Here is a 17111-nt window from a genome sequence, read left to right as displayed (position 1 = left end):
AGTGATTTGGAGGAGTTCAGTTAATTTACAGAGATTTTTTTTGTTTTTTGCAAAAATAGAGATAGAATGTAGGAAAATGGTCAATAAAAACTCACTTTGGCAGGAACTTTTTTGCAAGATAAAGGGAAAAAATCAGAATTTAATTAGGCGAAATCTATTGAATGTGCTATTGGGGCCGTAACAAAGAGCTCTGTGACCTGGTATACAGTGTACAGTGCTAAAATAATGTGATCTTAATCTTTGGAATTCACTGTTTTAAACATCTTCTGTCAATTAATATGTACTCATTCTGATTAATAGAGCTGGTGTAGTCTGTGTTCAGTTTCAAGGGATTCTTTTTCCTCTTAGTTAGTTGTAGCATTTCTGCAGTTTGCTCCAGAATTATTATTTTAGATAATGTGGCCCATTGGCATATTTTAAAATTTTAAATGTGAGTGCCTTTAGGCAGCATACTCAGTCGTTTGCCATAGTCTCTGCCATTCCTATGGTTTCTGCCTTAATACACTTATTTCACTTATGTGAAAACCTGGCCTTTAGAGACATGTCACTCTTGCTCAATTTTTACATAAAGGCACGGGCAAGCATAAAAAGGAAAAGGATAATTTCTGTCTGTTCAACTCATACCTTTTCCCGTCATGCCTAGTGAGTGGGGATTCCCACAAGGCTTGGATGAGCAGATCTGAAACTGAGTGATCGTTAAATTATCCCTATGCATGGTGTCATCTCCTGGTTTATTTATAGCTTTCTAATTTTTCAAGTGCTATTAGTGTGTCATTTGCCATAACATATTGTGAATAAAGGACTATGCTAAATTTCTGTTAAGCCACAGTCTACTGGAGGTAAAGACTTCCAGTTTTATCTAGATATTTCTCATACTTTTTTTCCTAAGATATGCAAGAATTTTTATGCTGTTCTTTTTTTGTTAAACAGAGCAAAATAAATTAGTGGAATATAAAGATAAGAGCTGATGAGCATGCCACTAATGGAGAAAAAGGGGTATTTTCTAAGAATTGGTTTTTTCCCCCATCCCATCTACCTTTGATGTCAATCAAAACATACCATTGGCCATTCAGTGCAATATGCTTGCTGTGCACATACACCAGTTGCTTCATGTACAATAAAGGAAAGGGGAAGGGGAAAATGAAAGAATAGAGAAACTATATTGTAGTAGTCAGAATGTGGTGGAACCAAATTTTAGTTTTCTAGTTGAAAATGTCTTCTTGATCTGGAGGAACAGAATTCTGAAGTGAAGTGTGAAAATGAAAGTCACTTGCTCACTCCTGTCTGACTCTTTGTGAACCCATGGACTACACAGTCCATGGAATTCTCCAGGCACGAATACTGGAGTGGGTTGCCTTTCCCTTCTCCAGGAGATATTCCCAACCCAGGGATCGAACCCAGGGCTCCCACACTGCAGGCAGAATTCTTTACCAGCTGAACCACCAGGGAAGCCCATGAATACTGGAGTGGGTAGTCTATCCCTTCTCTAGAGGATCTTCCTGACCCAGGAATAGAACCGGGGTCTCTTGCATTGCAGGCGGATTCTTTACCAGCTGAGCTACCAGGAGTAAAATTTAAAGTTCCCTTTTTAGTTGACACCTCCTGTCTGCTGCTGAAATACATTAATGGTATCTGCATCTTCCAACTGTGCAGGTGTGTCTGTCTCCTTGATTGGATGCGCATCAAATTGAGATCTGATCTGTCTCCTTGACAAACCCTGTTGTTCACAATAGGCTTTCATTAGTTTACTAAGTGGTGTATGCCTCTTAATTTTAAACTACACCACAGAACCAACCTGCCCCACCAATTTCAAATTAATATGATCGTTGTTCTCAGTCTTGACTCATGCTTGGGGTTTTTCATCTGCCATGGCAAGCACCGGGAGCATCCTCAGCCCAGCCTCACAGGAGAGGTACCAGGTCCGCACAGAACAAGCACACGAGCAGCACTAGGAACTGCAGAAGGAGGCGGCAGCACTGGAGGAGGGAGAGGGCTTATGCCTCTCAGGCTTTTTGAACTGATACCTTTGGAAATGATACATTTCTTGGGGGCCTCTTTTGCGGGAGGAGGTCTATTACTAATGCAGTAATATTTCCAATTATATTAATATTTAAATGAATGTCCTCAAAATGGAATGGTTAAGGTGTTTACATGGTATTAGAACTTGAAGATAAACCCTATAAACCATTATTAATTTGAAATGAAAAACTCTGAACCATTCATGTATCATTCTATTTAAAATTGCCCTGACCACATTCTCTCTCTTTCTTACTCTGATTTATTTTTCTTTATCAGACTTTTCACCCCTTAAATTTTGTATTTGTGTCTCATCTCTTACTTCTGTGTACTCTTGTGGGCAGGGACTTGTTTCTGATTACTGTTCTGTTTCATGGCTTACAACAGTGTCTGATGTATAATGAGAAACTTCCTAAATATTTGATGTAGGAGTCCACGCAACCCTCTCATGCAGCTGCCGTGTTTTCTATTATGGGCATGCCCTCCCCAGTCTACCTTCAGTGTCCTTTAGCTTAGTACATACGGAATACAGATCCTGATGTTGTAACTCTTCCTACTCTAAACCCCGCATTGTCTTCAGAATGACAGCTGTCCTAAGTATATCTCACTTTAATGCAATTTGCTGTTTATCTGCCTGTGCATTTTTGGTTTTGCTTTTAATTAAAACTTTGATCTCCTTGAGGAAAAGATCTTTGTTGCCTTCACCAACTTATCCCCTATACCTAACATGGTATCTGAAGGTGCTCAAGAAATGTTTGTACAATAAAGGTGTAGCAGTTTACATATGAAAAAAATGGAACTTCAGAGGTGATATGATACATGTTGGTGATTCTGCAGCAGAATCGGACTAACTCCCTCAGTCCAATGCTCTAGCACTTAAAGGAGTGGATTTCTATTTTTAATGAAAAGTATTTTTGTTTCTTCACTTGCAGATATTGAGGATGTTAAGAAGTACAAACCTGGTTACTTAGAAGCTACCCTTAATTGGTTTAGATTTTATAAGATACCAGAAGGAAAACCGGAAAACCAGTTTGCTTTTAATGGAGAATTCAAGAACAAGGTGAAGTTGATCATCTTTATTTTAAAATGTGCCTGTGATACTTGTACTACATTTCTTTCACTTTGGGGGATTTCTTATGTGAATATTTGTGGATAGTATGATAATAGAAGGACTGTTTACTGACTTTCATGTTTAAGGACATTATTTTTATTTTTTAAAAAGTTTTAGGAGCTCTAAGTAAATCAGTAAGACTGATAAATACCTGTATCCATCCATTTCTCTATCAATATATCCTTCATCTCAGAAAATAAAAGATTTCCATGATCAGTCTAACTCTATAAATTGTAAATGAATAAAAATCTTTCATTTTACTGTTCTGGAGAGGAGGGAGTTACTTACCATTAATGCAAATCCAAAGGGGCTTCCCTCCTAAGTGTTCATTCTATCATGACTGAATTCAGCTACTTAACAGTTAAGAAAGTAAAAATTATCTTACTGTCAGAGGGTTTTTATATTAGAAAACTAAAAAGTTACCAAAAAGTGGCTCTAATATGACACAAATGGAGAAAATGGACCTGAATTAAAGTCTAAAACTATTAGACTACTTCTTTTATTTATTTATTTTTACTACTTTTAAACGTTATTTCCACTATATAAGTTTCACATTATAATCCAGCCTTTAAGTGAAAGTGTGAAAGTGAAGTCTCTCAGTCGTGTCCAACTCTTAGCGACCCCATGGACTGCAGCCCACCAGGCTCCTCCATCCATGGGATTTTCCAGGCAAGGGTACTGGAGTGGGATGCAATCACCTTTAACTGGGTACTAATAAATACAGTGTGTTTTGTAAGTAAAGTAAGCTATGGTCATCAAAACTTCAAAATTACAGTATTTTGTTATACAAGAGCTTATTGCTGAACGCAGTATTTTTAAAAGGTATATTAACCCTTAAGATCTTGAGGGCTTTGTCTCAGTTCAGTTCAGTTCAGTTCAGTCGCTCAGTTGTGTCCGACTCTTTGCGATCCCATGAATCGCAGCACACCAGGCCTCCCTGTCCGTCACCAACTCCCGGAGTTCACTGAGACTCACGTCCATCGAGTCAGTGATGCCATCCAGCCATCTCATCCTCTGTCGTCCCCTTCTCCTCCTGCCCCCAATCCTTCCCAGCATCAGAGTCTTTTCCAATGAGTCAACTCTTCGCATGAGGTGGCCAAAGTACTGCAGTTTCAGCTTCAGCATCATTCCTTCCAAAGAAATCCCAGGGCTGATCTCCTTCAGAATGGACTGGTTGGATCTCCTTGCAGTCCAAGGGACTCTCAAGAGTCTTCTCCAACACCACAGTTCAAAAGCATCAATTCTTCGGCTCTCAGTCTAGGATTTATTAAATATGGATATAAAACTACTAGGCTGTGATCTCTCACATAAAAATAAAATACTAAAAATTTATAAAATAAATTATTTTTTTCTTTTTCCTGTAAAATGTGTGTTGTATTTCATGTTTGAAACAATACACATTTCAAACCTATGTGTACCTTTGTGGCTCCTTATTGCCTTGGGGTCGGACTGCTAAGTCATTCCATGAATTTATAAAAGAATGAGGTAGTTTGAGAATTTGGGGGGTTTGATTTCAAAAAACATTAATTTTTTTCTAAATGAAGACTGGGTCATTTATGCATCCCTTCAGAAAATAATCATTTTATGCATTGCTTTTTATCACTGCTGTTTAATATATTGAGCCTAACCCAGGAAAATTGAATTATATCTCTTCAACATGGTTGAATGGAGAAGGCAATGGCACCCCACTCCAGTACTCTTGCCTGGAAAATCCCATGGATGGAGGAGCCTGGTAGGCTGCAGTCCATGGGGTCGCTAGGAGTCGGACACGACTGAGCGACTTCACTTTCACTTTTCACTTTCATGCATTGGAGAAGGAAATGGCAACCCACTCCAGTGTTCTTGCCTGGAGAATCCCAGGGGTGGGGGAGCCTGATGGTCTGCCGTCTATGGGGTCCCACAGAGTCGGACACGACTGAAGCAACTTAGCAGCAGCAGCAGCAGCAGCAACATGGTTGAAAAGATGACTCTAGGCTGTAATCTAGATTTTTTTTTTTCATGCTGACTGCTTAAAGCAAGTACTGGAATCTGTTTTAATAATCAAAATTATCTGAATAATATAGTTAAAAATCTTTCCATGTATTTTCTAAATAATAAATTGACTTTTTGTCACATACCTTAGGAGTCTCTCCTGCACCACCTCACCAAGCATTAAGCCGTCTCCTTCATCTCAGGCAACAGCAGACCTGAGGGAAAGTTTTCTTCTCAGAAATATATTTGCATCATTTTCTTCACATCATAATGTGTTTAGTTGTCACTGAAAAAGAGAGGAGCGAGTATGATTTAGTTAATACATAAGGACTCTGCTTAAGGAAATTTAGCAACATTTTGGGGGAAAAAATAAAAATGTTCTTCTTTGAAAAAATTAAGCAAGGTTTCCTTAAATGGTCTTACTAGATATGTGTCTGTTGTTGAGTTTTCATTTTTAGACACTATATGAATTCATGCTAAGAAAAAGATTTTTAAAATGTTGAGGTTTATTACCTTCAGACAGTGGATAGCCTAAAATGATTATTCAGTTAAACTACTTGCAGCATTGTTGATGATGAAATTATTAAGTTTGTGCTTATGTACAATCCAGATAGTAGGCTAATCGATTTACATGCAAGTCTTATTTATTCTTTCAGCAACGCTATGATTTAAATCAGGGATTGACAACTTTTTCTTTTTCTGTAAGAACAGATGTGTTCTCTGTCACAGCTACTCAGCTCTTCCAGTGCAGTCAGGGGCTGTGCACAGATGCATGGATGGACATGGCTGTGCTCAGTAAAGCTTTATTTACAAAAGCATGTGGCAGGCTGGATTTGACCCAAAGGCCCAAGTGCGCCAGCTCCTGATTTAGTTGATTTTCATTACATTCCATCGTGAAGAAGAAGAAATTAAAACAATGAGTTTGAATAATCTGCACAAAGTCACACAGCTGGTAAATAAGGATATGAGAACTTACACTTAGGTTTGCCTGACTTTAGAGCTCATGTTCTTAATAATTAACTGTCATCCTATGACTAGTTCCAAGTTATTAATAGTATAATGATGTGATTGCTATGTCTGTTTTTGGTTTTTAACAGGCTTTTGCTCTTGAAGTCATTAAATCTGCTCACGAATGCTGGAGAGCCTTGCTCATGGACAAGTGTGATGGTGGGGCCATAAATTGGTAAGAATTTGTCTTTTCTATGTAGTGTTAATTTTTATTATTAATTGCTACTAAAGAGCCATATAATACTACTCAGATCTTTTGTTTGTTTCTTTTAAACAGAATTGCAGTTTTTTTTTTTTTTTTTTCACTTAAAAATGTTTAAAGAGCACCTATTTGGAAAGCATTGCCAAGTACTGGGCACTGTGAAATTAGAAATTGACATGATCACTTTTCTCAAGGGATTTATAGTTTAGTAGGGAATATTGTCAAGTAAACAAGCATTTACTCACAATGAATTGTGATATATGCAAAGGTAGAGCAAAAAACAGTGATTTTTCAACATGCAGACATATGATTATTTAATGTATGTTATATGTACCACATCATTTCTTGGTAAGAGTAAAAAAAGCCTCTTATCCAACATGATCTGGGTCACCAGATAATTATTAAGGGGAATCAAACAAACATAAGATGTATAATTCAAACATTTTATTTTAGTTTAAAACATTTAAATGTATGTTTATTTATCAATCTGTGGATATAAGGCTAAGACTTTTTCTGTAGGGATTCCATGTAGACTATATAATAGAATAATATAATAGACTATATAATGGAGAATGAAGATCAGATCCTGCAATCTTTATACTCCTTATACTTAAAAACCTTTGTACATTCTTAGGATTCTTTTTATCTAACTTTTTACACTTGTCTTGGTGATGGTTTAGTTGCTAAGTTGTGTTTGACTCTTGCGACCCCATGGACTGTAGCCCACCAGGCTCCTCTATCCATGGGATTTTCCAAACAAGAATACTGGAGTGGATTGCCATTTCCTCCTCCAGGGGATCTTCCCAACCCAGGAATCGAATCCAGGTCTCCTACATTTCAGGCAGATTCTTTACTGACTGAGCTATGAGGGAAGCCCTTATAGCTGGGTTGTCTTACCCACACCTAATTTAACACCCAAGTTTTTATAGTAGCTCAGTGGTAAAGAACCACCTGGCAATGCACGAGATGTGAGTTCAGTCTCTGTGTCAGGAAGATCCCCTGGAGAAGGAAATGACAACCCACTCCAGTATTCTTGCCCGGAAAAATCCCATGGACAGAGGAGCCTGGTGGGCTACAGTCCATGGGGTCACAAAGAGTTGGACACGACCTAGTGACTGATCACCGACAGCAGAGCCTTGACAGTGTTTGCAGCCTCAGTAGTTTTAGAGCCTACTTGGTGTCCATAGAAATAATTCTGTTTCCACATTCCCTTCATCAGGGAGTATCATATAGCTTAAATCATGAAGTTATAATAACAAAGGCAACTGACATAAAAGATTTGAACATGAAAACAACTGACTCTTGGTAAGCCTAACTAACAAGCAAAAATACAGTCTTTCTGGCAAGCAGAAACCTACCCAAGTTCATTGTCCTCTTTGAATCAGAAAATGGGAAGCCATTTATTCTTTCAGTAAGTACTGATTGAGGGGCTCCTGCCAGGTACTGTGCTGGAGTACAGTGAATCTACTCCTTGTGCTCTTGGAGCCCAAAGTCTGGGAATCAAGAGGGAAATCATTAAAAAAAAAAAAAGGAAATCATTAGACCAAAGTAATATGGGATAAAGAATTAGTCAGTCTCAGGGAATGTTTAATTCAAGTTCAGAGGCTTACCTTGTAAATGCTTGGGCATTATAGCTTCAGATTCTATTGCTCTCTTTTTAAAAAATTTTAATTATAGATGATTTACAATATTGCATTAGTTTCTGCTCTACATCAGAATATATCAGTTGTATGTATATATCCTTCCTTTTTTAGATTCTTTTCCCTTTTAGGTCATTACAGAGTACTGAGAAGAGTTCTGTATGTTTTACAATAGGTCCTTAATTAGTTGTCTATTTTATATATAGTAATGTGTCTACGTCAATACCAGTCTCCCAGTTTATACCTCCCTCCCCTCAACTCCTCCTTTCCCTGCTGGTAACCAGAAGTCTTTTTTCTACATCTGTGACTGTTTCTGTTTTGTAAATAAGTTTTATTCTATCATTTTTTAAATTCCATATATAAGGAATATCATATGATATTTTTTCTTGTCTGACACTCCACTCAGTATGACAGTCTCTACTGGTCCATCCATAATATGACAAATGGCATTATTTCATTTTTTCTGTGGCTGAGTAATATTCCATTGTATATATGTACCATGTCTCTACCCATTCCTCTGGTGATGGATATTTAGGCTGCTTCTGTGTCATCAGATTCAGTTTCTAGCATGACACTGTGGGCTTCATCTTCTTCCATTTTTATTTTGTAGAACTCTTTTTTTTCAGCGTAGTTTTAAAAGTTAATTGTTTCTAACATAAATATTGCAGTTTATTAACAAGAAAACTGGGTATAAATTAAATGTCATCTAGCCATTGCTATCCTAGTAACTAATAGGCTGAATTCTTCTTTCTGGGCAGATATCCTAAGTCATTTATTAATCTGATGGGCTCCCAGGTGGCGCTTGTGGTAAAGAATCTGCCTGCCAATGCAGGGGATACAAGAGACATGAGTTTAATCCCTGGGTTGGGAAGATCCCCTGAAGGAGGAAATGGCAATCCACTCCAATATTCTTGTCTGGAGAATCCCATGGACAGAGGAGCCTGGTGGCCTACAGTCCGTGGGTTTGCTAAGAGTCGAATACGACTGAGCACAGAGACACACACATACACGCACATCCTCTAAAAAGAGGGGCTTCTGATTGTTCAAACACGCACGTGTGCATGCACACACACACATTCTAAAAAGAGGGGTTTCTGATTGTTCAAAGAGGTATTTGCCTGCTGCACTCAATATGCCAGCAAATTTGGAAAACTCAGCAGTGGCCACAGGACTGGAAAAGGTCAGTTTTCATTTCAATCCCAAAGAAAGGCAATGCCAAAGAATGCTCAAACTGCCGCACAGTTGCACTCATCTCACACGCTAGTAAAGTCATGCTCAAAATTCTCCAAGCCAGGCTTCAGCAGTACGTGAACCGTGAACTTCCTGGTGTTCAAGCTGGTTTTAGAAAAGGCAGAGGAACCAGAGATCAAATTGCCAACATCCGCTGGATCATCGAAAAAGCAAGAGAGTTCCAGAAAAACATCTATTTCTGCTTTATTGACTATGCCAAAGCCTTTGACTGTGTGGATCACAATAAACTGTGGAAAATTTTGAAAGAGATGGGAATACCAGACCACCTGATCTGCCTCTTGAGAAATTTGTATGCAGGTCAGGAAGCAACAGTTAGAACTAGACATGGAACAACAGACTGGTTCCAAATAGGAAAAGGAGTTCGTCAAGGCTGTATATTGTCACCCTGCTTATTTAACTTCTATGCAGAGTACATCATGAGAAACACTGGACTGGAAGAAGCACAAGCTGGAATTGAGATTGCCAGGAGAAATATCAATAACCTCAGATATGCAGATGACACACCCTTATGGCAGAAAGTGAAGAAGAACTAAAAAGCCTCTTGATGAAAGTGAAAGTGGAGAGTGAAAAAGTTGGCTTAAAGCTCAACATTCAGAAAACAAAGATCATGGCATCCGGTCCCATCACTTCATGGGAAATAGATGGGGAAACAGTGGAAACAGTGGCTGACTTTATTTTTCTGGGCTCCAAAATTGTGACTGCAGCCGTGAAATCAAAAGACGCTTACTCCTTGGAAGGAAAGTTATGACCAACCTAGACAGCATATTAAAACACAGAGACATTACTTTGTCAACAAAGGTCCATCTAGTCAAGGCGATGGTTTTTCCAGCGGTCATGTATGGACGTGAGAGTTGGACTGTGAAGAAAGCTGAGCACCGAAGAATTGATGCTTTTAAACTGTGGTGTTGGAGAAGACTCTTGAGAGTCCCTTGGACTGCAAGGAGATCCAACCAGTCCTTCCTAAAGGAGATCAGTCCTGGGTGTTCATTGGAAGGACTGATGTTGAAGCTGAAACTCCAACACTTTGACCACCTGATGTAAAGACCTGACTCATTTGAAAAGACCCTGATGCTGGGAAAGATTGAGGGCAGGAGAAGGGGACGACAGAGGATGAGATGGCTGGATGGCATCACCGACTCGATGGACATGGGTTTGTGTGGACTCTGGGAGTTGGTGATGGACAGGGAGGCCTGGCGTGCCACAGTTCATGGAGTCGCAGAGTCAGACACAACTGAGCGACTGAACTGAACTCAGTTCTCTACAGTGTACTGTGTTGCTGCTGCTGCTGCTAAGTCGCTTCAATCGTGTCCGACTCTGTGTGACCCCATAGACGGCAGCCCACCAGGCTCCCCTGTCCCTGGGATTCTCCAGGCAAGAACACTGGAGTGGCTTGCCATTTCCTTCTCCAGTGCATTAAAGTGAAAAGTGAAAGTGAAGTTGCTCAGTCGTCTCCAACTCTTCATGACCCCATGGACTGCAGCCCACCAGGGTCCTCCACCCATGGGATTTTCCAGGCAAGAGTACTGGAGTGGGGTCCCATTGCCTTCGATTACCAAACCTTCCCACCTTCCTTTTTTACCTGTTCTCTCCATGTAAATAGGTTTAAGTCTGAACTGAAGGCAGTGTTTATCACAGTAGTTCTCTCACACAGTGTATATAGTACAGCGCAGTTACCTAGGGAAACCATCAGAAAGCTCAAGTTTGTTGTCCTCTTCTTTAAATCTGATGAATTAGGATCTTTGAGGAGAAGGATCTAAGTATCAGTATGTTTTAGAAGCTCTCTGGCTTCTGATGAGCCATTTGCTTAAAAACTATAAATCTAAATTTTTCAGAGAACAGACAATTGGTCCCTCTTGCCACGCAGCCTCATTTCCCATCACTTTTTGCCTTTTATTTCATGTTCCAGTAACTTAGAACCACCTGTCACTCCTCACAACTCTGTGCTTTTATTGATCTCTGGGGCATTTCTCATTTTGTCTCCTTTGCCATGATTTTCTTCTCACTTCTTAAACTGGCTGGCTTACTCATCTGTTAAGACTTTGTTTTGACTTCGCTTTCTCTGGGAAACTTTGCCTCATCCTAGCCTTGTGCTCACTAAGGTGCCATTATACCTAGCTAAAGTGCTATTCCTTGCCCTGCTGTATAGTCTTATCACTGCATTTATTCATTAACTGCTTGTTTTATGAATTTGTCTCCTCTGGAGTATAATTTCCTCAAACGTAGATGAATGAATAAAGATGCCGTATTCTTCTTTATATTCTTCATAAATATTCATATTTATATTCTACATGCCTGGCATGTAATAGCCACTCAGTAAATACATGTTGGAGTGATTGTTGGATAATATTTTAAAGTAAAAAAATATATGTTGTGTTTTAAGTCCAGTAGTAACTCTTCTGTTTCTAGGAGCCCTGCATTTACTAAATTACTTAATTCTCTTTTTCCAAATAAGTTTTATTGTTGTTGTTTTTATTCTTTTTCCCCACTGCTTACTGTTTACTCTGGAAGCTGCATAGTTTTTTTAGCAGGGATAATTAAGTTATTGCTGTTTTTACTGAAAGCAACTTGAAATTCTCTGGAGGAAAAATACAGTTTTTGTCATTTGGTTTTATTACTCTTCAACTCTTCTCAGATTCTCTTTAATCACGATTTATATATCTACTTTATTCTTAAGAAATCAGGACTGAACTCTTCATTTCACCAGTTTGTTTTATGTCACTGATCATTATTCTGATCCAGATTTTTCAAGTTTTGACTGATTCTCAGCTGCCCTTCTAATTATAAAACTGCTTTAATTTCTTTACTCATAATTGTTTTATATTGTAGCTACTCTGTTTAACATCATCTTTACAAGACATACCATTAGATTTATCTTTGAAAAATACAGATGTGATCGTCATTTTTGTGCTTAAAATCTTCTTGCGACTCTCTTCAATTATAGGATCTAATCCAGCTCTTCTCTGTATTAAACATTGTGTCTAAACCGACTTTTCCAGCCTCATGTTCTTTTCCTCCTCTTTCATTGTCTTTCCTCCATGAATGCCTGCTCAGTCGTCACAAAAAGCAGTTGAGATGCTACTTCTGCAAAGTGGTTTCATTTGTTATGTGCATGATTAACTGTACCCTCACTGTGTTCTCATATCGCTGCTTTCCACACATCTAGGTAGAACTTGGAGTCCGTTTTATTACTTTTTTTATGGTCTAAATTGAGTTTGTATTTTAGCCCAAGTGATAGGACTTGGCACATAGTAGGTAGTTTGAACATGCTTACTGAATGAAAAAATTATATAAATATTTATATGACATTTTCAATATATGTATATATGTTTTTTCATATATAAGTATATATATTGTTTCAAATTATTTAAGTCTTGAAGCTGTTTCTACATTTCCAGAGAAAGATATATTTAGTCCATATATAACTCCAGTTCTTTTAGCTTTATGTAGATTTACATCAATGCTAGTTTTCTTCAATGAACTCTGGAGGTTATGGTCCCAAATCATCATCGTCATTCGTATCTCTTTAAATCTTCTCTCTCTGTTGTCCTTGACTGTTTTGCTTTAGAAAGAAAAACCTTGACCAATCTGAATCTTGGACCCTGTCCTTGGGGATGAGTGTGGGCCTTTGTCTGATTTGATTGTCTTGAAGAAAATAATTTTCTCTTCACTAAAATTCCATATTGTTGGTCCTGTAAATTTCATCTTTTAGATATTTTTTATTATTTGCAGGTAATTTTCTCTTTCTGTTTCTTTTTATTTAATCACTAATTTTCCTTATTATGTATCTGTTAATTTTTTTATTATTTGTAAGTGAAATTTGGTTTGTTGTGCACAGAAATTTTGATGTTGTTGATCTTTTGGGCTAGTATGTTTGCTTGTTTTGGTCAGCAAATGATGTAGTCAGCAAAGGCTATACAATGATTATAAATTTAGAGCAAAATATTGAATGTCTTACTATTAAAAGGAAAGCAGCACATTCTTCCTTGTGATGATGATGATAATTTTTGGCTGCACTACATAGCATGTGGGATCTTAGTTTCTCAGCCAGCAGTCAAACCTGTGGCCCTTGCATAAGAAGCCTGTAGTCTTAACCACTGGACTGCCAAGGACGTTCCCCTGCGTCTTTATTTTTAATCTCATTTATAGTAAGCACCATCAGTTTAGTCATCTTTCCTTGAAGGGATTGTACTGCTTTTCCTCCCGTAGGGCATAGACATAGCTAGAAAGAACCCTGAATATTTTAATGTCCAGGGAGGTTCCATGGTTCAGTATTGTGTCCCCAGCATTTAAAAATGTCCTAAATATGTTGGTATAAGAATAATTTTTTGAATCAATCAATAAATATGAATCAGTATAAATTTTTATATAAGGGCCAGTTCAGAGGAAATAAAAATATTTCTTGATAACTTGCCTTTTATCATACCTTCAAACATCCAAAGTAAATCCTGAGGAAAGCATATCGCAACCCAGGTTTTATTCTTCATTAACTAGAAGGTTATTAGTGAGGAAGGTGGCACTATTTGTAGCAATAAAATGCTATTATTATTGTTGTTGTTATTGTTGTGGTTACTATTGCAGCAATAGTTACAAGGGGCTTTGTTACTTCTTATCTCTCCTCTTGTGTATGTTATATATTATGCAAGAGTCTCCTAAGTCCATTTGTATATACCTTCCATTTCATGCCTAAAACAGCCATGCTAATAATTTGTCCAGGGTGAAAAATGGCAAAGCCTATTGACTTTCCTAAGTTTTACTGGTTACTTGTCGAGATATTTTATTGGGGATATTTTTTAACTTACTCGGTTTTTAAAATTTACAGTACTGGCTTGAATATTTTTTCTTGCCTAACATTTCTGTTGATGGCTTTGCTTTGTTGTGGGAGTAGAAGTTTACTTTAGAAATAGGTTATCAGGTTTAACAGATAAAAATATAGGATACCCACTCAAATCTAAATTTCAGACTTTAAATGTCTCATGTAATACTTGGGGCATATTTATACAAAAAATAATTTGCTGTTTATCTGAATTTCAGACTTAACTGGATTTTCTGTATTTTATCTGACAGCCATTTTTACAGAAGACTCCCTTTTCTCTCATCATCGTTTTCCCAGAATCCCCACTGAATGTTTCCCTTTGGTGTAGTTATAATGTTAATAACCTTGTGGTGGTGTTGTTCAGTTGCTAAGTCGTGCCCGACTCTTTGTGACCCCATGAACTGCAGCATGCCAGGCTTCTCTGTCCTTCACTGTCTCCCTGAATTTGCTCAGACTCATGTCCATTGAGTCAGTGATGCCATCCAACCATCTCATCCTCTGTCACCTCCTTCTCCTCTTGCCCTCAGTCTTTCCCAGCATCAGGGTCTTTTCCCATGAATCAGCTCTTCACATCAGGTGGCCAAAGTACTGGAGCTTCAGCATCAGTTTTTCCAGTGAATATTCATTATTTATTTCCTTTAGAATTGACTGATTTGATCTCCTTGCTGTCTAAGGAACTCTCAAGAGTCTTCCCCAGTACAACAGTTCAAAAGCATCAATTCTTTGGTGATCAGCCTTCTTTATGGTCCAACTCTCCCACCTGCACATGACTACTGGAAAAACCATAGCTTTGACTAGACAGACCTTTGTCGGCAAAGTGGTATCTCTGCTTTTTAATATACTGTCTAGGTTTGTCACAGCTATTCTTCCAAGGAGTAAGCATCTTTTAATTTTGTGGCTGCAGTCACTGTCTGCATTGATTTTGGAGCCCAAGAAAATGACACTGTTTCCACATTTTACCCATCTGTTTGCCATGAAGTGAATAGGACTGGATGCATGTGTATATACGTAAGACCTTATGTATAGCATATTCATTATACACCATGCTTTCTTCAGAGGAGTAGCACTTAAGACTTTGCAGTGTCTGTTTTTTTGCCTTGTTCCTTTTAAATTTAGATTTTCTTTAGAGAAATATCTCACTTATAAGACCTTACCTTTTTCAGTTTTTAGCTTACTTAAACAAGGGCTGTGGAGAAGAGAGTAGTTTATTCTTAAAGATGATAATGCCAGCTTTCATCAAACATCAACATTCATGCAAGGAATGAAAACAAATTCCACACTGAGTCTGAGTACAAAGCAAAATGACCACTTTCATAATCACTGTGTATCCAGTATCTGATTATAGACATATGTAGTTTAAAAGATAAATAGCTAGACAGATCTTTTTATCATATATGTCCCAGAATATTTCATAAAGCCATCGCCAAAATAAATTTGATAATGTGTATGCCTAAGATCTACTTGGGGAGCCTGTGTATGTATGTGTGTGTGTGTTTCATCTATTAATTATCTCCCTTAGGGATCTGCTAATCATTTATTTCTTCAATTTTGAAAAAATTAATTTGGTTTTAACTCCCTTCTCTACTACCTTTTTCTGGATCCACTTTAATCTGATTTCTTTGATGAAATTTTTTTAAAAATCAGACTTAAAAAGTTTGACGGGAGTAATGCCTATGCTTTCATCTGGGAAGTAAGGAAGACGTGGTGGGCGGCATACTTGTGGAGAGAGTAGGCTGGTCTGCACTGTGTTTGAAGGCTCTGGCCTCACAGAACCTTCTCTGACCGTGGGAGGAGCTGCTGTCCGTGCCTTGCTGCACTTGCGTACCTGCACAGAAGCTCAGTCTTGGTGTCATGTGGCTTCCTCTCACCACTCTGAGCTCAGCCTTTCATACCTGTCTGAGCCTCTACAGTGTTTACCACCTCACTTAAAGGAAAATTCTTCCTTATGATCCTCGATCTGTGGGTCAAATTTGTTTCTCTTTTCTTCAGTAACGGTGAAGGGTAGTGGAATGCCTTTTACATATACCAGAGTAGTATTTACATTTGTATACTATCATTTGGGTTTTTTTTCAAGTTCTGAAGAGTGCAGTGCTGTGGAACACTCTAACTTTGCCTGAAGGAATGTACAAGACTCTCATTTGTCCTAATTTATATTCATGCAGGTTCTTTTTTAGGGTATCTTAATCACATTCCTACAGTGCTGTAGCATTCTACATTAGAAGATCCCTTGTCTCCTTTTGAGGTGGGATTAGAGGGGTGAGAGAGAGAGTGTGTGTGTTACCAAGTGAGATCTGGAGACTCTGTAACTATTGGCTGGGATCATACACTTAAATGTAAAGTGTTTGAGAGTTGGTTTTATTTTTGGTAATTGCTCCTTTTTTATCCTGTCTAACAGTTATATTCTCTTTTCCTCTCCAGCACAAATGTGCAGGTATGTGATAGCCCTTTCCATTGCTCTCAAGAGGAAGCAAGATCATTAGTTGAATCGGTAAGCAACAGATGTCCAAAGCCTCCTTTATTCTAGTAAATGTCATGGGGAAGTCTAACAGAAATTCTGAAAAATCTATCAGTGAAATGTATCATATCTTTTGGGGAGGATAACATTAAAAACTAACATTAAAATTATTTTGTATCCAAGGAATTTAGATTTCAAACTTGTTACTGTTCTGTTTTCTGAAGTACATTAACCATGTAACTAATTTCATCTGCTACTATTTTTCACCAGTTTATTATTGTTTAAACCCATTAGTGCTCCTCTGCACTAACCTGTCCTCACAAGATGTCTACTCAGTGTCTAAATTGTGACTGGCTGCTGGCATGGGTGCATTTTGTCTCAAGAAAAAAAAAAGTTTCTTTTCCTTTTTTTTTCCATTTAGTTTGGTTACCTCACAAACTTTCCTTCTCTAAGGAGAATATCTTCAGATTTTTACAGGTCTTAGTGATAATGCTGCCTTGAGGCAACTGAATTTATTAGTAAAGTAATACTTGACTTGGAGACCACTAAATAAGAAAATTCAAATTCAGATAATCAAGTAATATTGCTGTGTAAAGCATGTTCAGGAGTGATCTTAGGCTAGAAATCCCATCTATAAATTAAAG

The 17111-nt window shown here is 38.0% G+C and overlaps 1 protein-coding gene and 1 pseudogene across 6 annotated transcripts in view; one reads left to right on the top strand and one right to left on the bottom strand.

Moving 5' to 3' along the window:
• Positions 1-17111, top strand: part of PPA2 (inorganic pyrophosphatase 2) — a 98168-nt gene that overhangs the window by 66599 nt on the left and 14458 nt on the right. For 4 of the 6 annotated variants that reach the window (XM_086406903.1, XM_086406901.1, XM_086406902.1 and 1 more), the window contains 3 exons: positions 2949-3076; positions 6196-6281; positions 16431-16500. In XM_086406903.1, the coding sequence (XP_086263029.1) occupies positions 2949-3076; positions 6196-6281; positions 16431-16500 (284 nt within the window). Of the gene's footprint in view, positions 1-2948; positions 3077-6195; positions 6282-16430 lie in introns of all 6 variants that reach the window. The other 2 variants (XR_015165784.1, XR_015165783.1) reach the window with 1 other exon arrangement.
• Positions 1589-1870, bottom strand: LOC147371074 (small ubiquitin-related modifier 2 pseudogene; annotated as a pseudogene).

Source organism: Bos grunniens, chromosome 6, assembly GCF_055505025.1.
Source record: "Bos grunniens cultivar Pamir isolate PY7600 chromosome 6, Bosgru_T2T1.0, whole genome shotgun sequence".
NCBI lineage: Eukaryota > Metazoa > Chordata > Mammalia > Artiodactyla > Bovidae > Bos > Bos grunniens.
This window is presented reverse-complemented; position numbering and strand designations above follow the sequence as displayed.